General features: G+C 42.9%; 1 protein-coding gene across 1 annotated transcript in view; it reads right to left on the reverse strand.

Annotated features, from left to right (window-relative positions):
• The window catches only part of PLCB2 (phospholipase C beta 2), a 191495-nt gene that overhangs the window by 24440 nt on the left and 139500 nt on the right, over window positions 1–27555 (reverse strand). Inside the window, exons 10-21 of the mRNA XM_073566732.1 lie at window positions 24290–24436; window positions 23670–23827; window positions 23404–23486; window positions 21350–21434; window positions 15525–15645; window positions 15279–15376; window positions 13926–14022; window positions 13672–13756; window positions 12095–12219; window positions 11829–11983; window positions 3663–3827; window positions 376–475 (exon numbers count right to left, since the gene is read on the reverse strand). Of these exons, the coding sequence (XP_073422833.1) occupies window positions 376–475; window positions 3663–3827; window positions 11829–11983; window positions 12095–12219; window positions 13672–13756; window positions 13926–14022; window positions 15279–15376; window positions 15525–15645; window positions 21350–21434; window positions 23404–23486; window positions 23670–23827; window positions 24290–24436 (1419 nt within the window). The remainder of the gene's footprint in view (window positions 1–375; window positions 476–3662; window positions 3828–11828; window positions 11984–12094; window positions 12220–13671; window positions 13757–13925; window positions 14023–15278; window positions 15377–15524; window positions 15646–21349; window positions 21435–23403; window positions 23487–23669; window positions 23828–24289; window positions 24437–27555) is intronic.

Below are 27555 nucleotides of genomic sequence, written 5' to 3' on the forward strand. Positions count from 1 at the left end.
TCACCTATCAGGAGATTCCTGCTATGTCAACCACAGGCAACAGAAAGTTCCAGACAAAATGACATTTTTCAATTTTCATACTGCCATTGGGATTATTTTAGACTTCTGTGGTTTACAGAAGATTTTTCAGAAATCTCATTATCATCACAGACAAGATTACAGTGACAGGTAACATCTTTATACACAGCTGATAACAGAAGATGTGTTGACACTTCTACTGCACTACAGAGGATGAGCAGGACAGGAGTGAAAGTTTCTGGTTGCTGTTGCACCCACTGAAGTGCAGAGGTTGACGCATGGTACAACCATACAGGTTGCACAGGGCTGAGGATGGGCTTGAGTACAATCACTGCATTATTAAGATGCATCTTGTACCTGTTCTAATCACATCAATCGGTATGATCCGATGACCAATAAATTTCCCTCCTTCCTCAAATACTGCGACTCGTAGAGATGCCATTTCTGGCATCAGAATCTAGAAAATAGAAAAAAATAAAAGTATTCGATAAATGATTCCATAAATCATATAGTTCTCTATACATATACTGTTGCAGATTTCAGCTTTCAGCAGAATTTCTTTATTTATTTTACTCATTTATATATTGCACCATTAATTCCACAGTGCTTTACAGACATTATTGGCACTGTCCCCAATGGGGCTCACAATCTAAATTCCCTACCAGTAGGTCTTTGGAATGTGGGAGGAAACCCACGCAAACATGGGGAGAACATACAAACTCCTTGCAGATGTTGTCCTTGGTGGGATTTGAACCCTGGACCCGAGCACTGCAAGGCTGCAGTGACCACCACCGAGCCACCGTCATATAATACAGTATTAAAAAACGTCAACAGTTAACACAATGCCATGTTCTTAGTGTATTTCCCATCGGCATAAGCCTGCAACTGTTGTATAATCCAACCTACTCAATGTGTAAAGTATAGAAATGAAAGTTGTACAGACTGAGCATTAACATGGTTACATAATCACCTTCTATTGAAGCCAGCCCTGGCTCATGTCTTCATTTATGGCTCTTCTACTCTGGCAAAAGGAGAGTTGGTCCAAACGTGGGACCCCATGGTCTATTACATCCATATATTCAAGTAGGGCATACACACGTGGTCAAAATTGTTGGTACCCCTCGTGTAATGACAGAAAAACCCACAATGGTCACAGAAATAAGTTGAATCTGACAAAAGTAATAAATGCAAACTCTATGAAAATGAACAAATGAAAGTCAGACATTGTTTTTCAACCATGCTTCCACAGAATTTATAAAAAATGAAACTCATGAAACAGGCCTGGACAGAAATGATGGTACCCCTGAAAATAATGTGACAAAAGGGACATGTTAAATCAAGGTGTGTCCACTAATTAGCATCACAGGTGTCTACAATCTTGGAATCAGTGAGTGGGCCTGTATAGAGGGCTACAGATACTCATTGTGCTGTTTGGGGACATGGTGTGTATCACACTCAACATGGACCAGAGGAAGGAAGGAAAGAGTTGTCTCAGGAGATTAGAAAGAAAATTATAGACAAACATGTTAAAGGTAAAAGTTATAAGACCATCTCCAAGCAGCTTGATGTTCCTGTGACTACAGTTTCACATATTATTCTGAAATTTAAGCTCCATGGGACTGTAGCCAACCTCCCTGGACGTGGCCACAGGAGGAAAATTGATGACAAAACAAAGAGACGGATAATACGATTGGTAACAAAAAAGCCCAGAAAAACTTCTCAACAGATTAAAGGTGAACTTCAAGCTCAAGGAACATCAGTGTCAGATCGCACCATCCGTCGTTGTATGAGCCAAAGTGGACTTAATGGAAGACGACCAAGGAGGACACCATTGTTGAAAAAAAATCATAAAAAACACAGAATGGAATTTGCCAAACTACGTGTTGACAAGCCACAAAGCTTCTGGGAGAATGTCCTATGGACAGATGAGACAAAAATGGAACTTTTTGGCAAGGCACATCAGCTCTATGTTCACAGATGGAAAAATGAAGCATATTAAGAAAAGAACACTGCCCCTACTGTGAAACATGGAGGAGGATCTGTTATGTTCTGGGGCTGCTTTGCTGCATTTGGCACAGGGTGTCTAGAATCTGTGCAGGGTACAATGAAATCTCAAGAATCTCAAGGGATTCTAGAGAGAAATGTGCTGCCCAGTGTCAGAAAGCTTGATCTCAGTTGCAGGTCATGGGTCTTGCAACAGGTTATTGACCCAAAACACACAGCTAAAAACACCCAAGAATGGCTAAGATGAAAACAATGGACTATTCTGAAGTGGTCTTCTATGAACCCTGACCTAAATCCTATTGAGCATCTTTGGAAAGAGCTGAAACATGCCGTCTGGAAAAGGCAACCTTCAAACACGAGACAACTGGAGCAGTTTTCTGTCATGGTTTATTCAGAGTTCTGGGCAGGTGGTGCAGGAGTTAATGAGGAGAGTCTCGCTTTGGATCTGGGGAGGGTTTTTATAGCCTCAGGGGAGTTCTGTCCCCTGTTGTTTATACTTCTTGTTTGAGTGTGCCCGACCCTGCTCCGTCAGTGCTTCTCGCCTGTCCTTGTATGCTTGTTGGTGTATGATCTGGTTTGGCCACGGTAAACGTCTCTTGGATTCTGATTTTGTATCTGCTTGCCCATTTTGTGTATGACCCCCTGGCTTTGTATTTGACCTCCTGTGATCGCCCCTCTTGTACCTCTGCTGCCATCCTGTGTATGACCTTCGACTACGTTGTTTGACCTGCATCTTTACCTCCCCCCTGTACCTCGCCGCCTGCCCCGTGCATGAGCTGTTTGTGTGTTACACTACGGTTATTCTCTGTGCCACACTCCTCCTTGTACAGCTGGGAGCGCCCCGGGAGCTAAGCTGGGGCTCCACCCACTCCTCTGACGCGCGTTCACGTGACCGCAGGTCCTGTGACCTCAGGGAGACTCACCACGGCTCCGCCCTCCCCGCAGGTCCTACAGCCAAGCTATTGCTTTCAGCGCTACAGGTTCTCACCACAGTGAGCCATCTCTCTGCTGCCTGATTATCAGCTCTCGTCCCCCCCCCCCCGAGTGGCAGCACTAGCTAGCTGTCACTCTGACATTTTCTCTTGAGGAGTCTGCCAAAATACCTGTCGAGAGGTGCAGATGTCTCACTGACAGTTACAGGAATCATTTGATTGCAGTGATTGCCTCATAGGGTTGTGCAACAAAATATTAAGCTAAGGGTTCCATCATTTCTGTCCAGGCGTATTTGATGAGTTTTATTGGTTTAGAAATTCTGTGGAACAATGGTTGAAAAGCAGTGTCTGACTTTAACTTTTTCATTTTCATAGAGTTTTTACTTATTATTACTTTTGTTAGATTCACGTTATTTCTGTCACCATTGTGGATTTTTCTGTCATTAAACGAGGGGTACCAACAATTTTGACCACGTGTGTATAGACATGGATTCTCTTCATGAGACAACTCCTTTAGACTAGGGCAACACTGCAAAAAAAATGTAACATGCATGTTCCATGGGGATAGAACCATCTTATTAATGATCTGTCCAGTAATAGATTTAATGCACGCTTGAGCTCCAAGACGATAAATTTTGCAACTTTATTTTGTAGAGTACAAATATTCACATTGTACATGGCACATGGTTCAAAGCATAGTCACATTACCTTTTCAAACATAAATGGCTCTTCTTTCCATACAGGGTTGATGGAGTTTGCAGTAGAGGTTAATTTTGTTTTGTACTTGCGCTTGGGATCTCCCGGCAATCCAAAGAGCTCAACTTCTACATAAGTTTTCACACTTTTATCACTGAGGAATTGACCTGAGATTATCTAAGGAGAGAATGGGTCATCATATCAATTTTGGAATTTATGTACTTGAACAATGAAAATTGCCAAATTTTCTGTAATCCCAGGCAGGGCCCCTGCTCCCCCAGGGGCCCCCAGCTAGTGGCACATCACACAGCCGCTATGGGGCCCGTGAGGCCCCGCCGCACTGAACTATACCAGTGTATAACGCAGGTACAGTTCAAAGAAATGATGTGGGGCTGTGCTGTATACCATGTGGTGTTGTGCTATATACCATGTGGTGCTGTGCTATATACCATGTGGCCTGTGCTATATACCATGTGGGGCTGTGCTATATACCATGTGGGGCTGTGTTATATACCATGTGGGGCTGTGCTATATACCATGTGGGGCTGTGCTATATACCATGTGGGGCTGTGCTGTATACCATGTGGGGCTGTGCTGTATACCATGTGGGGCTGTGCTATATACCATGTGGTGCTGTGCTATATACCATGTGGGGATGTACTATATACCATGTGGGACTGTGCTGTATACCATGTGGGGCTGTGCTGTATACCATGTGGGTCTGTGTTGTATACCATATGGGGTTGTGCGGTATACCATGTGGTGCTGTGCTATATACCATGTGGTGCTGTGCTATATACCACGTGGGCTGTGCTATATACCATGTGGTGCTGTGCTCTATACCTTGTGGGGCTGTGCTGTATACCATGTGGGGCTGTGCTGTATACTATGTGGGACTGTGCTGTATACCATGTGGTGCTGTGCTATATACCATGGTGCTGTGTTGTACACCATGTGGGGCTGTGCTGTATACCATGTGGTGCTGTGCTATATACTATGGTGCTGTGCTATATACCATTTGGGGCTGTGCTCTATACCATGGTGCTGTGCTGTATACCATGTGTTGCTGTGCTGTATACCATATGGCCATGTGGTGCTGTGCTATATACCATGTGGGGCTGTGCTATATACCATGTGAGGCTGTGCGATATACCATGTGGATTGGGCTATATAACATGTGGGGCTGTGTTATATATTATGTGGGGCTGTGTTATATACTATGTGGCTGTGTTATATACTATGTGGCTGTGTTATATACTTTGTGGCTGTGCTATATACTATGTGGCTGTGTTATATACCATGGGGGTACATTATACATTATATTCTATGGGGGAGGCTGTGTTATATAATATGGGGGCTACATTATATTCTATGGGGAGGTGGGCTGTATTATATTCTATTCGGGGCAATATTATATTATATGGGGGGGCTGTATTATATTTATTCTATGGGCGTGATTGCATCATACTCTATGAGGGGACATTATACTATATGAGGAGGCGACATTGTTTTCTATGGGGGGTGCATTATAGTCTATGGGGAGCTAGATTATATTGTATGGGGGCTTCATTATACTTTATGAGGGGGCTACATTATATTATATTTGGGCTGCATTATACTATATGAGGAGGGCTACATTGTATTCTATGGAGGGAGTGTATTATACTATATGGAGGACTATGGGGCACATTATATGGAGGACTATGAAGTGTAAACTGTAGATGTGCTGCTGAAAACATGATACTGTATGGTGATCTGTTAGTGATCCATTAGTGATCGTTCTGTCCCCATCATTCTTTCTCAGATGGTGGAAAGAGGCCGGGAAACAAGTGTTGAACGATTTCAAAATTGTCGATCACACTCATTTAGCGGTCTGAACTCAGCGCATGTAAATACAACCGAAATGCTTCTGTGTGATGTGCAATATGCATTTGGGGCCCCATTTTAAACTTTGCCTAGGCAAACCCACACTTAATCACCTATAATCCAGCAATATTCCATTTTTGTACTTTCCATCGACATAGCCATAAAAGGGATTTTTTTTTGTTTACGGGATAAGTCGTAGTTTTTAATTACCCCATTCATTTTACCATTTAATGTATTGGAAAATGAAAAAATATTATAAATGTGGTAAAATCAAGAATACAAAAAACCTCAATTCTGTAGTTTTTTTGGGTTTTGTTTTTATGTATTTCTGTGCGGTAACAATTACCTAGGAAAAAAAAATTGCAGATCGGTACAATTATGGCAATACCAAGACTGTAAAAGTTTTGGGTAATTTTCAATATAAGTAGTGACAAAAAATTCAGAAATCTTTATTTTTTGTTTTTGAGACCTATAACATTTTCATTTTTCTGTGACAGAGCTTGAAGGGCTTGTTTTTTGCTTGGCGAGCTGACATTTTTCTCGAAATAATTTTGGAGTAGATATGAAGTTTTGATCGTTTCTTATTGCTTCTTTTGTTTTAGCAACAAAAAAAATGCAATTTTCCATTTTTTTCTTTAAAGCTGTTTACCGTCTGGGTGAATTTTATAATTTGATAGACTGGACGTTTATAAACGCAGTGATACCAAATTTGCTTACATTCTTTTTAATTCCTTACTTTAATGAGGAAAAGAAGAGTGGTTGGTTTGAATTTTTATATTTTTTAAACATTTTTTCCCTTTTATCTTTTATTCTCTAAGGGCAATTATTGCAAGGAGCAGTGCACCCCCCAGATGGCACCCCTTAAAGAGGACCTATCACTTGCTAAAAATAATTGAGTTATATACCTTGTAAAAATTCCTGAGCTCCCCTAATTCTGTTAGTCTTTTCTGTTTTGCACTGCGTCGCTACATTGCAGAGATATTCACATTTGATGCTTTTGGAGCACAGTATGTGAAATCTCTGCTTGCAGACAAACTGGTCTTTTCTACAGATTCTTCTTTTAAGGCCGGGATCACACATGCGAGAAACTCGGCCGAGTCTCGCATGTTAATACCTGGCACTGCCGCTGTCACCTGGGAGCAGAGTGTGCGGCTGCATGTATTGCTATGCGGCCACACGCTCTGATCCGAGTGCCGGCGGCAGTGCCGGGTATTTACATGTGAGACTCGGCCGAGTTTCTCGCATGTGTGATTCCGGTCTAACGTGTGCACTTTCACTCTTCCTCCCAGATGATGTCCGTCACAGCACTAGCAGTCTCAGATGCTGCCGAGCTGTGATTGGCAGCATGTGCGAGGGGTAAAAGTGCCCCAAGAGTAGATGCTGAAGAAATGTCCAGTTGCTCTACCAACAGAGATTTCACATACTGTGCTCCAGAAGCATCAAATGTGAATAATGGAGCGATGCAGAATAAATTGGAAAAGAGCTGCAGAACCAGGAACACCTAGGGATTTTTTTGGCGCAAGTGACAAATCCTCTTTTACATGTCTCTGTTAGAGATTGACCTCAGTATTTCAGAGGTTAACATTAGCGAGTGAAGCTTTCTGCTCTTAGGGTCTGATACATGGGGACCCAACACTTGACATGCCAATACAACCAATGTTGGGAAGGGGATGAAAAGAATTTATAACCCATATATTTTTACTAGTGTAAACCAGATATTGATACGTATTCTTAGTTGATAATTTGCTTTAATTTTCTGATTGAAGTTGTATGCATCCTGTTTTCTGTACATAATTCTGTACCCATTTGCCTGAGCTGCAATCCTTCTACTGATCAGCAAGTATCTGTCTATTTTATGGCTCAATAATCCGAATGAAAACTGATAGATTTTTCAATGTATTTTTGTAACTATAAAACTTATTAGTCATATACTCCACAAATGTGACCTTTATGGAACAGTGGCAAGCTTGACTTACACAAAAGATCAATTTTTTGTTGACACATTCCCTTTAACCCCTTCATGACCCAGCCTATTTTGACCTTAATGACCTGGCCATTTTTTGCAATTCTGACCAGTGTCCCTTTATGAGGTAATAACTCTGGAATGCTTCAACGCATCCTAGCGATTCTGAGATTGTTTTTTCATGACATATTGGGCTTCATGTTAGTGGTATATTTAGATCGATAATTTTTGCGTTTATTTGTGAAAAAATCAGAAATTTGGCGAAAATTTTGAAAATTTCGCAATTTTCATATTTTGAATTTTTATTCTGTTAAACTAGAGAGTTATGTGACACAAAATAGTTACTAAATAACATTTCCCACATGTCTACTTTACATCAGCACAATTTTGGAAGCAAAATATTTTTTGTTAGGAAGTTATAAGGGTTAAAAGTTGACCAGTGATTTCTCATTTTTACAACACCATTTTTTTTAGGGACCACCTCACATTTGAAGTCACTTTGAGGGGTGTATATGGCAGAAAATACCCAAAAGTGACACCATTCTAAAAACTGCACCCCTCAAGCTACTCAAAACTACATTCAAGAAGATTATTAACCCTTTAGGTGTTTCACAGGAACTAAAGCAACATGGAAGGAAAAAAAGGACATTTTAATTTTTCCAACAAAAATTTTCTTTCAGCATCAATTTTTTCATTTTCACATGGGCAACAGGATAAAATGGATCCTAAAATTTGTTGGGCAATTTCCCCTGAGTACACCGATACCTCATATGTGGTCAAAAACCACTGTTTGGGCGCACTGCAGGGCTCAGAAGGGAAGGAGTGCCATTTGACTTTTTGAATAGAAAATATGCTGGAATATTTAGCGCTTGCCATGTCGCGTTTGGAGAGTCGCTGTGTGCCTAAACACTGGAGCTCCCCCACAAGTGACCCCATTTTGGAAACTAGACCCCCCAAGGAACTTATCTAGATGCATAGTGATCACTTTGAACCCCCAGGTGCTTCTCAAATTGATCAACATGGGCAACAGGATAAAATGGATCCTAAAATTTGTTGGGCAATTTCTCCTGAGTACACCGATACTTCATATGTGGTCATAAACCACTGTTTGGGTGCACGGCAGGGCCCGGAAGGGAAGGAGCGCCATTTGACTTTTTGAATGGAAAATTAGCTCCAATCGTTATCGGACACCATGTCGCGTTTGGAGATCCCCTGTGTGCCTAAACATTGGAGCTCCCCCACAAGTGACACCATTTTGGAAACTAGACCCCTTAAGGAACTTATCTAGATGTGTAGTGAGCACTTTGAACCCCCAAGTGCTTCACAAAAGTTTATAACATAGAGCAGTGAAAATAAAAAATCATTTTTTTTCCTCAAAAATGATTTTTTAGCACGCTATTTTTTATTTTCACAAGGGTAACAGGAGAAATTGGACCCCAAAAGTTGTTGTCCAGTTTGTCCTGAGTATGCTGGTACCCCATATGTGGGGGGGGCACTGTTTGGGTGCACGGCAGGGCGCAGAAGGGAATGAGCGCCATTTGACTTTTTGAAATGAAAATTAGCTCCAATCGTTAGCGGACACCATGTCGTGTTTGGAGAGCCCCTGTGTGCCTAAACTTTGGAGCTCCCCCACAAATGACCCCATTTTGGAAACTAGACCCCCTAAGGAACTTATCTAGATGCATAGTGAGCACTTTGAACCCCCAGGTGATTCACAGAAGTTTATAATGCAGAGCAGTGAAAATAAAAAATCTTTTTTTTTCCTAGCAAAAAATTTTTTAGTTGGCAATTTTTTATTTTCACAAGGGTACTAGGATAAATTGGACCCCAAAAGTTGTTGTCCAGTTTGTCCTGAGTACGCTGGTACCCCATATGTGGGGGGGAACCACTGTTTGGGCACACGTTGGGGCTCAGCAGGGAAGTAGTAACATTTTGAAATGCTGACTTTGATGGAATGGTCTGCGGGCGTCATGTTACATTTGCTGAGCCCCTGTGTGCCTAAACAGTAGAAACCCCCCACAAGTGACCCCATTTTGGAAACTAGACCCCCCAAGGAACTTATCTCGATGTGTGGTGAGCACCTTGAACCCCCAAGTGCTTCACAGAAGTTTATAATGTAGATCCGTGAAAATAAAAAATCATTTTTTTTCCCTCAAAAAAAATGAATTTTAGCACGCAATTTTTTTTTCACAAGGGTAACAGGAGAAATTGGACCCCAAAAGTTGTTGTCCAGTTTGTCCTGAGTACGCTGATACCCCATATGTGGGGGATGACCACTGTATGGGCACACGTCAGGGCTCGGAAGGGAAGTAGTGACGTTTTGGTATGCAGACTTTGATGGAATGGTCTGCGGGCATCATGTTACATTTGCAGAGCCCTTGATGTACCTAAACTGTGGAAACCCCCCACAAGTGACCCCATTTTGGAAACTAGACCCCCCAAGGAACTTATCTAGATGTGTGGTGAGCACCTTGAACCCCGAAGTGCTTCACAGAAGATTGTAACGCAGAGCCATGAAAATAAAAAATCTTTTTTTTTCCTCAAAAAATGAATTTTCAACTCGCAATTTTTTATTTTCACAAGGGTAACAGGAGAAATTGGACCCCAAAAGTTGTTGTCCAGTTTGTCCTGAGTATGCTGATACCCCATATGTGGGGGGGAACCATTGTTTGGGCACACGTCAAGGCTCGGAATGGAAGTAGTGACGTTTTGAAATACAGACTTTGATGGAATAGTCTGCGGTCGTCATTATGTTTGCAGAGCCCCTGATGTGCCTAAACAGTGGAAACCCCCCACAAGTGACCCCATTTTGGAAGCTAGACCTTCCAAGGAACGTATGTAAGATGTGTTGTGAGCACTTTGAACCCCCCAAGTGCTTCACAGAAGTTTATAATGCAGAGACGTGAAAATGAAAAAATCATTTTTTTCCACAAAAATAATTTTTTAGCCCCCAATTTTTTATTTTCCCAAGGGTAACACGAGAAATTAGTCCCCAAAAGTTGTTGTGCAATTTTTCCTGAGTACGCTGATACCTCATATGTTGGGGTAAACCACTGTTTGGGCACACGTCAGGGCTTGGAAGGGAGGGAGCACCGTTTGACTTTTTGAGCGCAAAATTGGCTGGAATCAATGGTTGCACCATGTTGCGTTTGGCAACCCCCTGATGTGCCTAAACAGTGGAAACCCCTCAATTCTAACTCCAACCCTAACCCCAACACACCCCTAACCACAGCCCTAACCCTAACACATCCCTAACCACAAGCCTAACCCTAATTCCAACGCTAACCCTAATTCCAACCCTAACCCTAATTCTAACCCTAATTCCAACCCTAACCCTAATTCCAACCCTAACCCTAATTCAACCCTAACCCTCTTTCCAATCCTAACCCTAACCCTCTTTCCAACCCTAACCCTCTTTCCAACCCTAACCCTAACCCTCTTTCCAACCCTAACCCTAACCCTCTTTTCAACCCTAACCCTAACCCTCTTTTCAACCCTAACCCTAACCCTCTTTTCAACCCTAACCCTAACCCTCTTTTCAACCCTAACCCTAACCCTAATGGAAAAATAAAAATATTTTCTTTATTTTATTAGTTCTGCCTACCTATGGGGGTGATAATCGGGGGGTTTATTTACTTTTTCTTTCATTTTGATCACTGTGAGAGTGATCAAAATGAAAGAATGGAATCTGCAGCCGGCAGATTCGGGCGGGCGCACTGCGCATGCGCCCGCCATTTTCTAAGATGGCGGCGCCCATGAACCGGACCCGCCGGACACCGGGAGCGACAGGGGGACTTAGAAGGTGCCGGGGGAGGTGAGAGGGGGTGAGGGGGTTATCGGAATCTGTCGGGGAGCAGAGGGAATGGGAGGGGGCAGATGATGACAGCGGCGGCAGATCGCCGCTGTCATTCAGTTGCGGGGGGGGGGATCGCCGGTGGGGGGGGTGGAATCGGTGTCTCCAGCCATGTCCGATGCTACAGCAGCATCGGCCATGGCTGGATTGTAATATTTCATCAATTTTCATTGATGAAATATTACTATCGCTCTGATTGGCTGTTTCACTTTTAACAGCCAATCAGAGCGATCGTAGCCACGTGGGGGCGAAGCCACGCCCCCTGTGGCGAAGAACAAAGCCCCCTGTATCTGCGGGTCGGGTGACCTTTCAGTGACCTAGGTCACCCGACCCGCAGGGGGGCTTTAAAGTCATGACGCCACATAGGCGTCATGAGTCGTTCTGACACGACTTTTCATGACGCCTACGTGGCGTCAAAGGTCGTGAAGGGGTTAAACAAACTGTAATCTCTTCATGGCATATCAACTATTATAAATGTCAAATAATTGTAACTTACTGTAATTGCAAGTGTGTTGGCCACAACCACATCAATACGGTCAACTGTAAAGGGATCAAATTGCTTGTCCGTGCGCCTCATAAATTCGTGTTTCAGTATGTACCCACTGCTGCCATTGAACTCAAAGATGGCCATGTTCTGCTGCATCGCCAGGTCTAGGAACAAAATTGTATAGTTTTAAGAAAACAAGATGCATAAACAATGCAAAACAAGTAATAAAAACTACTAGGGAACTAGTTACATGATCATGAAGAACTAAAACTGACCCATAGTCTGGAAGTTGAGCGCCACCATTTGACATCCCGCATTCCAGAACATTTGTGGCATGTAATTAGAGGAATCCATCCTGGTTCCCTTTGGATAAATTCGACTCATTTGCCGCTTATTGTATCTGAATGAACTGTATAGGAAAAGAAAGCTCTTTTTTTCTGTAAAAATATTATTACAGCACTCTACACAATTAAAGTAGCACTCCAGCAATGATTTTTATTTCAGCAAAGTCTGCCGGTTAGTCCAGGACGTGTTCTCACAAACTGCAGGATGACATTACTAAATTGTGTTAGAGCAGACTTTACTCCAGCTTAGAAATTTCTGCGATTAGGATTACGGCCGGTGAGATCCAAACAAACACACAGGCATGTGATTACCTACAATCTTCAAGGGGTTCTGGAGTGTTCATATATTTATAGGCTTCGTATAAACAAAGGAGTTCTGTACATAAATGTTGGTGTTCCCAGGAGCGAATAGCAGAATACATAGCTGCAAAAATAAGTAAAAGACACTCTCTGTGTCCACCCAGGTTAATACGAGACTCCCCTCATCAGCTTTTTTGTTCTAGTCCCCTAGAATTATAATGGCTCGGTTCATGGATAGCACTGTGAATGGGGTCATTCAAATGTCCGTGATTTTCTGCAGACCATGCAAAATCGCAGAGACATGTCCGATTTTGATCCTCTTGTTGCATCTAAATCTGAAATGCAAGTCTATGGTTCTGTGTATAAATCTGACAGCACTTGGATGGCATCCGTGTGAGGTCCGATTTTCATGGACTGTTACAAAGAAAAAGAATAGAGAATTTTTTTTCCCAGAAAATAAGCAACACTCAAACCAAACTTAGATAAAGCAGCTCTCTGACCAAAAATCAATGGTTAATTTTTCTTGTGCCTTATAAAACTCATGTGAGTGAGGCCTAACTATGATTTGGCAGCCATTAAGGCATAACCCTTTTTTTTACTTTAGCTACTGAGCATCGAAGAAAGTTGTCGATCATCAGCTGACTGGATCAGTTATGGCGGTCATAAATTATTATTGTCAGCACTCGGCAGCACAAACAAGACATGTTCTGCCACTAATATGCTTGTTGCTTTGGGATAGAATTATTGTAGCGACAATCATTTTGTCCCCTTACAGTTTGTATTGGCCTGCGTGAGTTCGCGCGTGAGAGAGACATTACAGAACAGCAATTAACTTGTTATGTTATCGATCAGAGTTTGATTGGCATGAATCTGCATGTGTAAATGTACATTAATTGTATATACTGTGAGTACTGGTACTTCTAAAAGATGAAGCTTCAGCCTGCCTCCACTGCCTCCTGCTTGTAAGAGCTGACATGGAGAATCCTATCACACACAGGAGGCTGCAGTTGCATCACATAGGATACATTTCTATTCTGTAGTGAACTGCAGTGCCATGTTACCAATCTCTGCCCATAGATAGGACTCATATTAGAGCAAGTGCATCAATGGGACTCCACCTCTGCACAGCCAGAGGCAAAAGGGGAATATAGAATATACACCATTAGGCTTAGTAGCGGAGTTCTCATATGTAGTAGAATGAAGGATACTCAACGAACTGCACGGGGAACTTGGTCATTAGATCATAGGCTTTAGTCTCCACAAATGAAGAAATTACATAGCTTTGATTCTTTTCTGTAGATAAAAAATGAAAGAAACGTTTTGATACATTTATTTGTCACATACCAAATAGATGTTAATTTATCCTGGGGAAAGTAGATTTATCATTAGCTAAAATTTATTTAACCTCTAAGTTTTTTTTAACATTTTTGACAAGTGTGGCTTAAAGGTTTTTTTTTCTTACGTGCAGAGATTTCGAATGACTCAAATTTAACAGGCTGGACGTAGTTGACTAAACTTGACATCTCTTCATAAGACATGGCCTCCTGACCAGCAGTACCCTGTACAAATGAGAAGTAGTAAAAGTTGATATTTTAATTTTACTAGATCTACTGATCGAAAACTATGTTAAAAGGCAATTCCCATCTTCATAGATGTATATTGCTCAATAAAGCTTGTAAAAACAAGTAAGTTTGCAATTTACTGCTTCTAAAAATCTGCAGCCGTTTTTCACATATTAATGCTTTTCTTTTCTTCTGTTTACAGTTCGTTGCCTTGGAGACCGACCACAACTGCAGTCTGGTTTGTAAACTCTGCAATAATGCTAGTCAGCATTAGAGGGTAACATCGCATTCCTGCAATCCTGGACAGTTTCATAACAGTGTTTACAAGCTTAATAGAAAAGAGCTTGTAAGCACGGCACATGTTCTACTGTTTAGCTCATCTAAGAGCAGCATTATGTAGGAGCAGAGACTCTGAATCTAGCAATATGTCACTTAGTTTTCTGGGTGCAGCTGTTGTAATACAATCAAAGTTTTCTCTGCTGTCTATGTAGCAGAGTTCAGAAAGCTGACTTCGTCCACACTCCTGATTAGCAGTTTTCTGAGTACATTTGTACATTAAAAGAAAGTTGCCAATCAGTGCTGAGGGCTGGGTTTGACCAGGAGGCTTGAGGGCAACTAGTCCATCAGTGATAATCTCCTGCTGATAAAGCACTGATTGTACTGAAATAACAGCACAAAGCCTAACAAGTGACACATTGCTGAACTCAAGCTAACAGCACTACAGAGCCCAGAAATGTTAAAAAGTCTGGCATATTCTAAATAAACCACTGGCAAAACTGCTTGGAATGATGATGATGGGACGACTTATTCTAATTTGCCATGCCATATCTATAATGGATATACACATAAATCCTGTTTTGGCCATGTCTACAGGACCCTTATGGAAACGTTACGATTACAACGAGAACTTTCCCGCCTTGAAGTGAATGGTGCCAAACGTGCTAGCCCTACTTCCCCTAACTACAGCTAGAACTCAGTATAGTTTTGCCTAAAGATTTGTTACTCACCCACTGTGTTGGAGGTCAAATTTGACCAGAGACAACACTTTCATGGTGAACATTCTTGAGGGAATACTCTGGGATCCCTGGTTTTCTTGCAAGTTTGAAAAATATTTTAATAGGTTAATTGGCACCAGTAGATATATTTGCCAATGAAGCTGTTGAGTTCGGATCAGGAGACCCATGGCTGGGCCAGATATCACCATCCATACTAGGACCAAGAATGTAGGACTTGTGAAACAGCCTGACTCATACCTCATCTGACTGCATCTGCTTCATCTGTTCTTCATCCACAATTTCGACAACCTCCTCACTTTCTCCTTCTTTCTCTGCATCCTCGTCAGCTTGATTATCTAAGAAATATATTAATATACTCTAGTGATTTTTTTATGTATGCAGAAAATGATCTGTATGCTGCAAAACCATAATACGATTGTGGAGTGCTACGTGCGAAATCAATAACTAAATGTTCACACGTCTGAGACTTTCCTGATTCTGTACCTGTTGGGTCATTGGCTTGGGTTTTCTTCTCAGCAGATGAAAAGGCCTGGTTCTTCTTATTTTTTATCAGGATTTTGCCTTGCAAGTCATTGGGGCTTGGTACCGGACATCCAGGTTTCAGCTAAAGGAAAACAGAAAAATAAAGGCATTCAGAAATCTAATTGCTATTATTATTATTTTTATTTTTACTAATATTTTTTTTGCATATATTATATTATTAGTGGATGCAAAAACAAAAACTTCGTTCTATATCTTTTTCTGGAAAGTGGCATCTTCTTCGCATTCCAAATTCTCAAAGTTCTTCTTTCTCTTCCTGCAGTCTCTTCAGAAATCGTCTTTAGAACCTTAAAATACTCTTTCAGCAGTAAAATAGTAAACTGAAGGGGGGAGGAAAGGTTCCATCTGCAGCTTATCTCTTGTTCCATTTGTGAGTATGACTGTTTATGAAAAGGGAAACAAAGTAAAACGGGTAGCAGATGTGACCATCGCTCCTCTCAGCCCCTCTATATACAACCCAATCCTGCAGTACATCACTTCCTTCAGCCCCTCTATGTGTAGCCCCAACTTGTAGTACATAACTCCTCTCAACCCTTCTATATAGAGTTCCAAACTGCAGTACATCACTCCTTTCAGCCACCTAAATATATAGCCCCATCCTGTATTACATCACTCCTATCGTCCTCTCTACATACAGCCCCAAACTGCAATAGATATGTACTTTCAGCCCCTTTATATAGAGCCCCCTCTTGCAGTAAATCAGTCCCTTCAGCCTCTCTATATACAGCCAAATCCCGCAGTGTATAATCCTGCAGTGTATCACTCCTTTGAGCACCTCTATATGCAGCCCCATCTGCCAGTACATAACTCCTTTCAACCCCATCTATGTACAGCCCCCTCTTGAAGTATATCACTCTCTTAGACCATCTATATACAGCCCTTTCCAATAGTACATCATTCCCTCCAGCCCCTTGGTATACATCCCCATCCTACAGCACATCCTTATGGTACTTATTAACAACAACACACCTCTAACTACTGGGAACAGCAGTACTTGGTGCATAATTTGGGTTGGTTCAATAAACGCTTATCACTGTAGTGCTTGTGTAAAAGGGGTCAACGCTACGGTAATAAAAATAAGGTAAGCAGCCAAACTTGACTAGATCCACTCAATCCAAGGTCCCCTTAGCAGCCACATTTGCTACTTCTATGATGTAAGACTGGTGGACTGTGCTACTGTTAATACCCCTGAAGACACCAATTGCGCCAATATTGTGTAATGTGAATAGTGTCATGCCGGAAGCAACCCCCACTCTCCTGCCACGGATGTATATGAAGAAGACTCCAGCCCCAGACTCCAAGAAGTTGATAGTTTGCCAAAATAATCAAGGGGAAGAAAAGGCGGAAAAATGGGTGCGGGCCCAACTGGAGTGCTCGGGAGGCACAGAGGTCGGTGACTGGATGACCCATGATCAGATTCAACACTTCAGTCCCCAGCGGAAGTTTGGGTTCATCTAGGAGGCCGGGATTGGCCACCGTGTTTATGTAAATGCCGGATCCCTGCAGCACGGATCCACTCCTAAAGCGTGGGACCACGTGCGCTTTATCAAAGAAGATGGGCCATGGGGGGTGGTATGCGGTGGCTCGTACACCTCCAAGTCCTACACTGTTGGAAACAGTGGTGCTTTTCCACAGTAGCAGCAGGGAGATGATATCCAGCCATGCTTCTTCCAAGGGCAGCACCAGGGACTCAGGCCTATCAGAGGTTACAGGTACTGCGGCGGCAGTTTCTATCCGCCAAGGGTCTTCTATTCAACAGCGTACATGGGAAAATGAGACGCCAAGGACACATGAGTGAGGATGGCTGTGTGATCTAAACTGTGGTCATGGAGAACACATCAGGTGCGACCGATTTCAGCAGTGCTGAATGCACGAATAAGGGGGATGACGAGACCGCGGGTACCTGCATACCGGGTCCGGAACTAGCAAGGCTGCATCCCCTGTTCCTGGGGGGAAGCTTTAGTGAGGCGGACCGTCTCCTTTTGCCGGAGGGAAGCATGAGTGGGCCGGACCTTCCTCCTGACAGAGGGGGGTGGGGACATAAAAGAGAAAAGCGCTAATAGCAGAGGGATTTTGGAGTGAACCCAGGGCAGAGGAGCGCTACGCCCTGTCCCTCCAGACAGTACCGGAGCTGCAACAGGCCCTACCGCCTGCATAGGGGCCGCAGCAGACAGAAGGACCAGGCGTGCTGCAGGAGACCAAAAGAAGAGGGACTGCTCCACTGAGGGGAGACGTGTGTCCAGCAGCAGCCAGGCAGAGGAGTGCTCTGTCCTGGGAGCATCAGAAGCGTACAGGCCAGTGTCCGCCATCTCCCGCTGCCAACAGCGGGGACCAGGAGGGAGCGGAACATGCAGTGTGTGCCCGGTGACTAAAGAGAAAGGTGCAGTGTGCCGGTGACTACCAGAAAGCAAGGCACAGAACGTTCCGTGTCCGTGAGTACAACACACGTGCCCCATAAGAGTGACCAAGGACAGGACAGACACTTGCACCCTCACTGTGCCAGTAAATATTTGCTGAGTCATGTTGGGCTCGTACAGGACTGTGACCCATACCCTTGTCAGACACTGCAGCAGGGACTAGCGAGTGCTTTGTCCCAGAGCATTCGTACAGTGTAGGCCCACACTAAAGCACCGCCACCGCTGACAGAGACTGTGAGGAGAGTCGTGCAGGGGCCACGTCGGGCTCAGACAATGCTGTGGCCCACGCTCCTCTGGCCACATCGGTATATGGAGTAGGCTGAGCGGAAGGTACCAGAGACCGACCGCTGCCGCCAGAAGACAGGGCATGGCTGTCCTCAGGACCTTCCTGGAAAAGACACCACACCAGCCGTTGCCGACGTTATTGAGTTCACAGCAGGAGTTACAGTTTGAGGAACTCCTGACACAAGTACAACCGAACTGCTGTTATCTGAGCCGTTGTTCTTCACCTCACCATATCCTTTGCCATTTATACTGTTTAATCCATTGTTTAACCCTTTACCTCCCTGCATGGAGTATTTCCCTGTTAAATAAAACTGTTAACCCTTGCTCTGCCTCCTGTCCGTCACTGCATCCCACAACCTGCTCACACACATAAAGAAGAAAAGAACTTTTATGCGTTCCTGTGAGCAGGAGGTCTGGTATTGACCGCGACCCTCAGTGTCAGGATGGCTGAAGTATTTGTGTTTGCCCTTCCCTGTTTGTTTTATGCACATTTGCGTATCTCCCTGTTGGATTGAGGGACTGTAGAGAATCAAAGGATGCGAAACCCTTGTTGTCCCTATAGACTGCACATCGCCCCTATAAACTCTGACCCAGTAATTCTGCCACAAAGGGCATCACAATGCAATTGAAGGGACTGTTGTGCACAAAAGGGGGAGGGGAGGAAGCAGATGACCCAAAAACTCAAGACAGGTCAGGACTTTATGGACTTGGCTCCAAGATTGCTGGAGATTTTGATGTGTTGGCCAATGGGCCTCTGATTGCAAGAAGTTGAACACTCTGTGTCGCTGTCCCATATCAGTGGGACAGGGGTCATGCAGAGCAAACTGGATGACTCGATGTCACTACTGGATTGAAGAAACTGGACTGTGCTCATGGACTCGGATGGACATCAGTTCTGCATTTCTAACCAACAAGTCTAAGTATTGTATAGGAAGAGGACTTAGTATGCGCCCATGGACTGTTGGGCGGTGGTTATTATGCTGTCCTACAGACCTAAGGAACTTGAGCTCTTTATTCCGGTGTGCATCTCTCGTACAGGTTCCTGGATTGTCGAAGATGACCATGTTCAAAGTGGGAAGCAATACATGAGTGATGGTCTGTGCTACTGTGTTCCTATCCTTGCACAAATCAATCACGTCAATATTGTGTAATATGAATAGTGCCATGCGTTTCTATACATTTAATGTGTAATGTGAAAGTATTGTTAGTACAATGTGTATAGTGTATAGCAGTGCTTTACAACATGTTGGTAACATATAATATTGATAGTTTACAGTATAAGCATAGTACCTGTGTTTAGCTGAAGGTTTAGAATAAGTTACAGTTAATGTTTGGGACAAACCCACAGTGGGAAGGGGTAGTGCTACTGAAAAGCATGCACTCCCTGGTAGTGACTCAGATAGGGAAGGACAGTAAAGGTCAAGTTCAAGTGTACTGGGCTGCTTGGGTCAGCTTGTACCTATCGTTCAAAGCAGTGGATGGTCATACTAGAATCCTGTGCAGACATTCAAGCAACATCAGGAGCTCAAAGCCCAACGTAGGAGCTAAAGGGCACCTTGTGTCCTCTGGTGCACAGGGGAAAAGGGATATGGAACTGTGTGAAGGGAAGGTAAAGATCTCGGGTGCACTGCGGGACTGGACAGGAAATCCCTGGGGCTGACGGAGGCAGAAAGCGGAGGGATAGTCCAGGAGGAATGGATAGTAGGGCTGAAGATGTTTTGTGCTAAGGAAATAAGTAACAAGAAGTGTTGTGCCCTATACTATTATTGTTAGTATAACATGCATAGTGTATAGCAGTGCTTTAGGACATGTTGGTAATGTATAATGTTGATAGTGTAGTATAGATAGTGTTAATGTTTGGGACAAACCCACAGTGGGAAGGTGGTAGTGCTAGTGAAAAGCATGCACTTCCTGGTAGTGACTCAGGGAAGTACAGTAACAAAGTCAAGTTTAAGTGTAGTGGGCTGCTAGGGTCAGCATATACTGACGGAGCTAGTGGGCATAAAGATAGTCCAGGAACAACGGATGGTAGGGATGGAGATGTGTTGTGCTAAGGAAATAAGGAATAAGAAGTGTTGTGCCCTATCCTACATGTTACAATCTGATGAACTTTAACTGTCAAGTAAACTTCTGTTTGTTAAAATTAACTGGGTGTCCCATGAGTTGTGTGCGGCAGCTCCTGAAGACGGAGGCCTGGAGACAGCAGAGGCCTGCGGCCTACAAGTGAGTGTGGATCACCCCACACCTGACAGCACACTGGGACTGGGACACGGTTTTCCTGTAAAGTGCCAGGGTGCTAGGGAGCAGTAGCTCGTCAATGGATACCGACCTCGGTCTCTTTACAATATCATGCAGAAGCAACAAAGAAGGAAAAAAATGGCACTGTGGAAAAAGGCGTTATATTTATTTTACTCATTTATATAGCGCCGTTAATTCCACAGCGCTTTATAGACATTTTTGGCACTGTCCCCAATGGGGCTCACAATCTAAATTCCCTGTCAGTATGTCTTTGCAATGTGGGAGGAAACCAGAAAACCTGGAGGAAACCCTGGCAATCACAGGGAGAACATACAAACTCCTTGCAGATGATGTCCTTGGTGGGACTTGAACCCAGGACCCGAGCAGTGCCATGTTCTCAGTGTATTTCCTATCGGCCTAAGCCTGTTCTCTAAAAAAAGTCCAAAGTTTTATTCGCATTATTAAATCTGTTGGCATGGGAGAGTTTCACATGTGAAGAAAATTCACATTCTATCTCATGGTCCACTCTCTTCCATGCCAACAGGTTTAATAATGTGAATAAAACTTTGGACTTTTATTCAGAAGCGGTGAGTGCCACCATTTTCTTTTTTCTATTACAATAGTATGTACATCTTTGTCAGGAAAAGACTGCCCACTCAATAAAAGTTTTCAATTTACATGCAAAGGGATCTAAAGAGGCCCATAAAACACCAGTTAGACCCATTGGGCCACATTTATAAATTAGGCCCCACATTTCTGACAAACAAATGATTTAAGTGGACCATATGTTGAATGGAGCACAGTTAATCAGATCCGATTTGTACTTACTGGAAACTTTTCCAGAACATCAGTCAGTAGCATGTCTCCAAATAATGTTCTGCAGTACTCGGCCATTTTTGCCTGTTGCTTGGCACTGCAAGAGATCAGCTCAAATATAAATTCCAGCATAAAGCGAATATAAAAGTGACTTGCATACTGCTCTTATTGTGTCCTTATGAAAAGAAAGATGGAAATCCAGTATATAAATGGAGGCTTTATTGAATATTCCACAAAAATAGAACAAGGCACAAGTACAAAAAATGCAACACCTTTCAGATCACGTATGAGCTGTCTTCTTGACATAAAAATACCATGAAAAAGGATCATAAGTGATGCGAAATGCATTTCATTTTTTTGGAGTGTTCAATAAAGCTGTGAAGAAAGCAGATTATATCTTAATTACTCAGATGACTACTGTATGTATAGAAGTATTGGCTTTTGGATTTGAGTGTTGATTTCTGATGGGTCAAGAAAACAGACTTTTGTTTGTGTAAGCTTGGAATATTGATTTGTAAGCTGATATTTGATATAACATAGTGTGCTCTTATCATTGATGAATAGTGAGGTCTACTGATATGCTAATTAGACATTGTCTAGCCCAGATAGTTTGTTGATTTTTAAAACAGATGAGGAAAATCTATGCCAATAGGTTACATAAACAAGGCTACTTGGTCATCACCAGTCTTCTCCTTATCTGTGAGGGTGGACTGAAGGACACTGGTTAAATCTAAAAATAGGTTACATGCCTCTGTATAAAAAGAATCAGAGACAAAGAGACTATGAGAGAGCGACACAGCCGGACATTCTGTAATACACCCAACAGACGAGAGGCAGGACTGTAGCCAAACCATCATGGCACCATCACGAGAGGCACAGATCTATCATTCTATAGGATTTTTTTTTAAGGGTAAAACAGTGTGGCAATGCTTTATTGAACCACAAAACAGACAGATAACACATAGAACAGTCCCAGCAAAATTCCACAAGATGGAGCACATTACAATGTCTCACCCTTCCACTGACCCGCCGGGAGAATGGCAGATGTTACGTCAGAGCTCCCAGGGTCGGCTACCCCACCTGTGTATCACATAGAGAGGAGGTAATGACAACCGTAGGGAGATGACAGTCCACAGAGTCCATACAAGGACCACAGCCAGTTGACATGAGAGCCACCACCTGGCTTATCTGAACATCTCCATGGAGCCAGGCGACCAGCGGGTTCCAATCCTGGCTTTCTCCAAATGTATCCATGATTCAGTGATGGTTAATGGAGCAGATCTGTATCCTTCCAATCGGAGCTGAAAACTCCTAGGTTGTTTCCTATAGAATGATAGATTTGTGTCCCTCGTGATTGTGCCATGATGAACTGGCTGCAGTCTTGTCTCTGGTTCTTTGGATGTTTGGCAGAATCTCCAGCTGACTCTCTCCCTCTGTCTCTGAGTCTCTTTATACAGAGGTATGTAACCTATTTTAAGATTTACCCAGTGTTCTTCACTCCAGCATTACAGATAAGTAGAAGACTGGTGACGACCAAGTTGCCTTGTTTGATTATGTAATCTATTTGCATAGATTTTCCGCATCTGCTTTAAAAATCAACAAACTATCTGGGCTAGTCAATGTATAATTAGCATATCAGTAGACCTCACTATTCATCAAGGATAAAAGCACACTATGTTATATCAAATATCTGCTTGCAAGTAAATATTCCAGGCTTACACAAACAAAAGTCTGTTTTCTTGACCCACCAGAAATCAACACTTAAATCGAAAACCCAACACACAGACAAAAATCGATTCCTCTTGGTTTGCTAAACATAGTCATCTGGGTAATTAAGATATAATCTGGTTTCTTCACAAAAGTCTTCTCCATTTTTATAATGGAGCATGGGAGCTGAATTTCCTTCTTTTTCATTGCTGCACACAGACCATGCGATTTGTCGTTGGTTATCTGGACTTTTCTTTTTCTATCCTGCGGACAGGTCATCAATTTAGTAGTTATGAAAAAAACCTTTAATTCTTGCAAGTAATGATGGGTCTGGCATCACAGTGGAGAGAAATACTCACGAGTCAACGTGGTTTTCAAACGACAAGACTACTGGATAAGGAGACGTTTTGAAGGCCGATTCTGCGATAGCTTCAATGACGTCCTGAAAACGGGAAAATAGTAGTCAGCAATGGACTAGTATATTGTACAGAGAGCATTTTCACATAAGTCTCATCCATTTGTTTGTCCCAAGATATGCTTCTTCAGAAGGTCATACCCTTCCGGTTAAACCGTACTTCTATTTAACATCACTTTACATTTTTTTCTTTAGCAACATAATTTTCACCTTGAAAAGGATTTCTGTCGTCATTGTAAATCCATGAGTGATGATGGGTTCTTCCTCGGGTGGCTTCCCCTTCCAGCAGTCTAGCTCCACACATCGGCAACCAGAGAGCAGGGTCTGACGGTACATTTCAGGGGATGAGATCCCAGAAAACTGACCAGCTGTTAAATTATTAAAAAAATGGGTTATTACTATTCTTTACTTCATCTATACCTTTCTCATGTCCCATGATCCATTAATGACCTACAGTTACCATTATCGCTTATTACTTTCTCTCAGTCTCATCATGACATGATCAACCAGGTAGTCTGCCCATTGGATAGGGGATAACTTACTGATCAGCCATGGGACAACCAGTTATTCCAAGAATGGGGCTCTGGAACCCCAGGAATAAGGCTCTACAGCCATGTCATGAATGTAATGGGGCCTCTGGCCCATTTATTGTCTACTTGACTGATGGAAATAGCCGAGCCCCATAGACAATGACTCGAGTGGAGGCCGCACATGTTCTTCTCCACTCCGTTCACAACTGGGCTGCAGAACCGCATTCTCGAATAGGGGATAAATTGATTTTTTAAAATAATTATTAATTCTGGATAATATATAATATGTAAAAGAGCTACCTGTGAGGTATGTGTTATGAGAGGAGTTGATAAAGTAGTGAGTAAGAGGTTGGTTCATGTCCTGATTCACAAGTAACTTGTCCATTGACACAATACTGTTCTCGGAGCCACAGAGAAACCAAACCATTCCTTCTGGAGACAGCTGCCCTAAAATAGAGAAAGCAGTTGTTTGTTAGAGTTTGCATTAGGGATGTGCAAAATTGGCCATTTTACATCCATATTTTTATCGGTATGCCTGTTCTTTACTTCCATAAGGCTTTTTTAAAAAAAAGGCTTCCTATGCTAATAATTGCAATGGATCCATGACAAATGCATGATATATGAATGGTAACCCACATATGATCTGTTTTTGTGCACTGACCTGGAATATAGACCAAAGTAGTGCAGCATGCTGCCATTTGTTTATGTGCAGACTATTGGTCCCTGTGTTAAAACATTTACGTGAAGGAGCACATTGACTTGCATCGGTCATTGTGTGCTACCCATTTTGCATCTGGACAGCACACAGATAGATTAAATGCTCAAATCAATCATAAAGTTCCAAACTATAACTTTACTTTGCTGTTTTTCCCTTGAAAAATATTTAAACAATAGTAAGTAGTAATATTATATACAGTATTGAGATGACACAGATGAGGTTTATTAGTTTGTATAGGACTTTTCGGCGTCATGTTCGGCAGATCTGCTACTGATCAAAAAAATGGTTGACCTTAAAAGGTTGTGGTCCGTGGGTTGTAGAATCTATAGTAAGATCCATGAAAGGTGCTGATTCCTTAGCAAACAGAATCTCCATGGATAATATTCCATTTTTGCATGTGATCCACATTGCTTTGGAACATGACCCACCGGGTGAGCACCAGCCACCGGCCAGCAGCGATCACTCTCATAGTGTGATCTTTAAACCTGTAATGTATGGAGCTCTAGCCTAATAGGCAAATTGTATTGGGAGCCATACAGAAGTGAGGTGTGTCAGGACAGCAGAATATACAGTATTAATCTTGGAGAACATGAATTCTTCAGGAATATCACATCCTGTGAATTGGCTTGTGCAGCAATTATAGAGAAGCATATAAACGTAGAAGAACTTGCCATGTGGCTGCAAAAGCATTTGGGTGCATTTCCCACAACACTGATGTGAGACTGTATACCTCATTAGGGAAGGATTTGGCTATGAATCTTGCCATCACAGACTATACAATAGATTATGATGAAGTTTAATGGGGTAATTTCTTTTTCAAATGGGTGGTGTATGTATTGGGAAATTCAGCTTATTAAATGTAGTAAAAATCCAGTATTGTTGTATTTTTTTTTCAGAGCAGATTTTTAGATTAGTGTAGCTATATAGTTTCACACAGCCTAAGTGTTTAACAATTATTATCATGCTAAAAATTAGGAAAATGAAGGACAGTGAGAATGTTAAAAGGTTATTCCAACAATGGCAATGTTTTTTTTTTTTATTTATAAAGCACAGTATCTGCATAACTATTGCCAATATATACAGTACTACAAGCTCAACATAAAGTTTCCTTCCTGCACCTGTGTGTCTTTTGTATCTCCTTCTACCTCTCAGTGTGGATCACCCCCAGGGCTGTGGGATTACTCGATACCGGACCGGTGTCTTAAAGGGATGTGTAACGGTGGTGGTGACCCGGTCCGTGGCCCTGGGTGTCCATGTAAAAATAGGTGTAATGAAGCTGAATAAAGTTTATAGGTAGATAATTCGTGACGCCACCTGTGGTGCTCGGCAATTAAGGTGTTAAGCCGACGCTGTGGTGCAGGTCCTCTGGGACAGATGGTATAAGGCAGCAAAGATGGAATAGCTCTCTACAGGTAGAGCTGTAGTCCCAGGGCAGATGAGAATAGATGTTGAGGTACATGGTGTAGTGTTAGGCACAGAGATGTAGCAGTGCTGAGTAGGTTGGCGCAGGAAGGAGGCAATGACACAGCTGAGTGCAGTTCCAATTCTTTTACTCACGTTTCTGGCACAGACAGGTGCTCGCTTCAATGCTGCAGCTTCCAGGTCAGGGGCTCAGCCAACTCCCAGGCAGATGGATTAACCTTTCCAGCACTTCCTTCCAAATGTGCCTGTTCTGGACGTCTCCTTTCTGGCACTAATCTGAAGTACTTGTAGTTCTGAATTACACTCAAGTTCGTCCTTCTTGATGTTACTTAAACTCCACTCGTATGACAGGTGGCTGTAGCCTGCTTCGGGGACTCCATACAATCATGTCCCGGCTCACACACAAGTTGCCACTGTGTCTTCGAGTCTTAGGTGGGAATAAAGTGGTCACAACTTCTATTTCTCCGGTTTCTGCAGCAGGATCCTTAGTATCACACAGCGCTTCGGATACCGGCACCCGGCCTTGGCGCATTGAACTTAGGAAAGGGCTCTGCACTAGCCCTAGTCCCCAGCCTCTCTCCTCCTCACATTCCGTTCTTATCTATCTTCCTTCTGAACAACTGATCCTTCTTTCTCTTTCCGTGCCAACAGCTCCAGCTCACAGGGAGCTGCTGCAAACATGTCCTCTCTCCATCCCCGTTGGGGATCCTCTGACTAACTTCCTGTCAGCTTTCCCCTCTAGTGTTTCTAAGCTGCACCCACCACGCAGCACCCTTCATGAACCAAAGCAGCTGCCATAAAGTGTGCTCTGCTGTTCTAAGGTGTCTGTGCTGGATGTAGGTGCTGGAGTCTGGTCAGGTGTTACCATCTTACCTGGGAAGTGGAATACTACACCTCAGGAGGAGGTGCAGTGCCTCTGTGGCGACTGAACCCTCAGGGGCGCTACAAGTGCATCCTGCTTCACAGAGCTGAATAGGCGGTCATATTCTTTTCTGCTGAAACTACATTTCCTTGCTGCACCCTGCTTCTCCTCAGAGCTGCAGTGCCCCTACCTCCTTCTCTGGTGTGCTCACTGATATAGACTTTTATTTCTTCATTCAATGACTCTGGCTGAGATCTCAGTAGAGTACATGTGCACCAGATCCTGATCCCGACCACCACGTTGGCTACATTCACTTCTACAGGTTGGGCCATTTATATAGATACACCTAAATAAAATGGGAATGGTTGGTGATATCAACTTCCTGTTTGTGGCAAATTAGTATATGGGAGGGGGAAAACTTTTCAAGATGGGTGGTGACCATGGCGGCCATTTTGAAGTCGGTCATTTTGGATCCAACTTTATTTTTTCCAATGGGAAGAGGGTCATGTGACACATCAAACTTAATGAGAATTTCACAAAAACAACAATGGTGTCCTTGGTTTT

Source organism: Dendrobates tinctorius, unplaced genomic scaffold, assembly GCF_039654945.1.
Source record: "Dendrobates tinctorius isolate UK_male_01 unplaced genomic scaffold, ASM3965494v1 ptg000019l, whole genome shotgun sequence".
Lineage (NCBI taxonomy): Eukaryota > Metazoa > Chordata > Amphibia > Anura > Dendrobatidae > Dendrobates > Dendrobates tinctorius.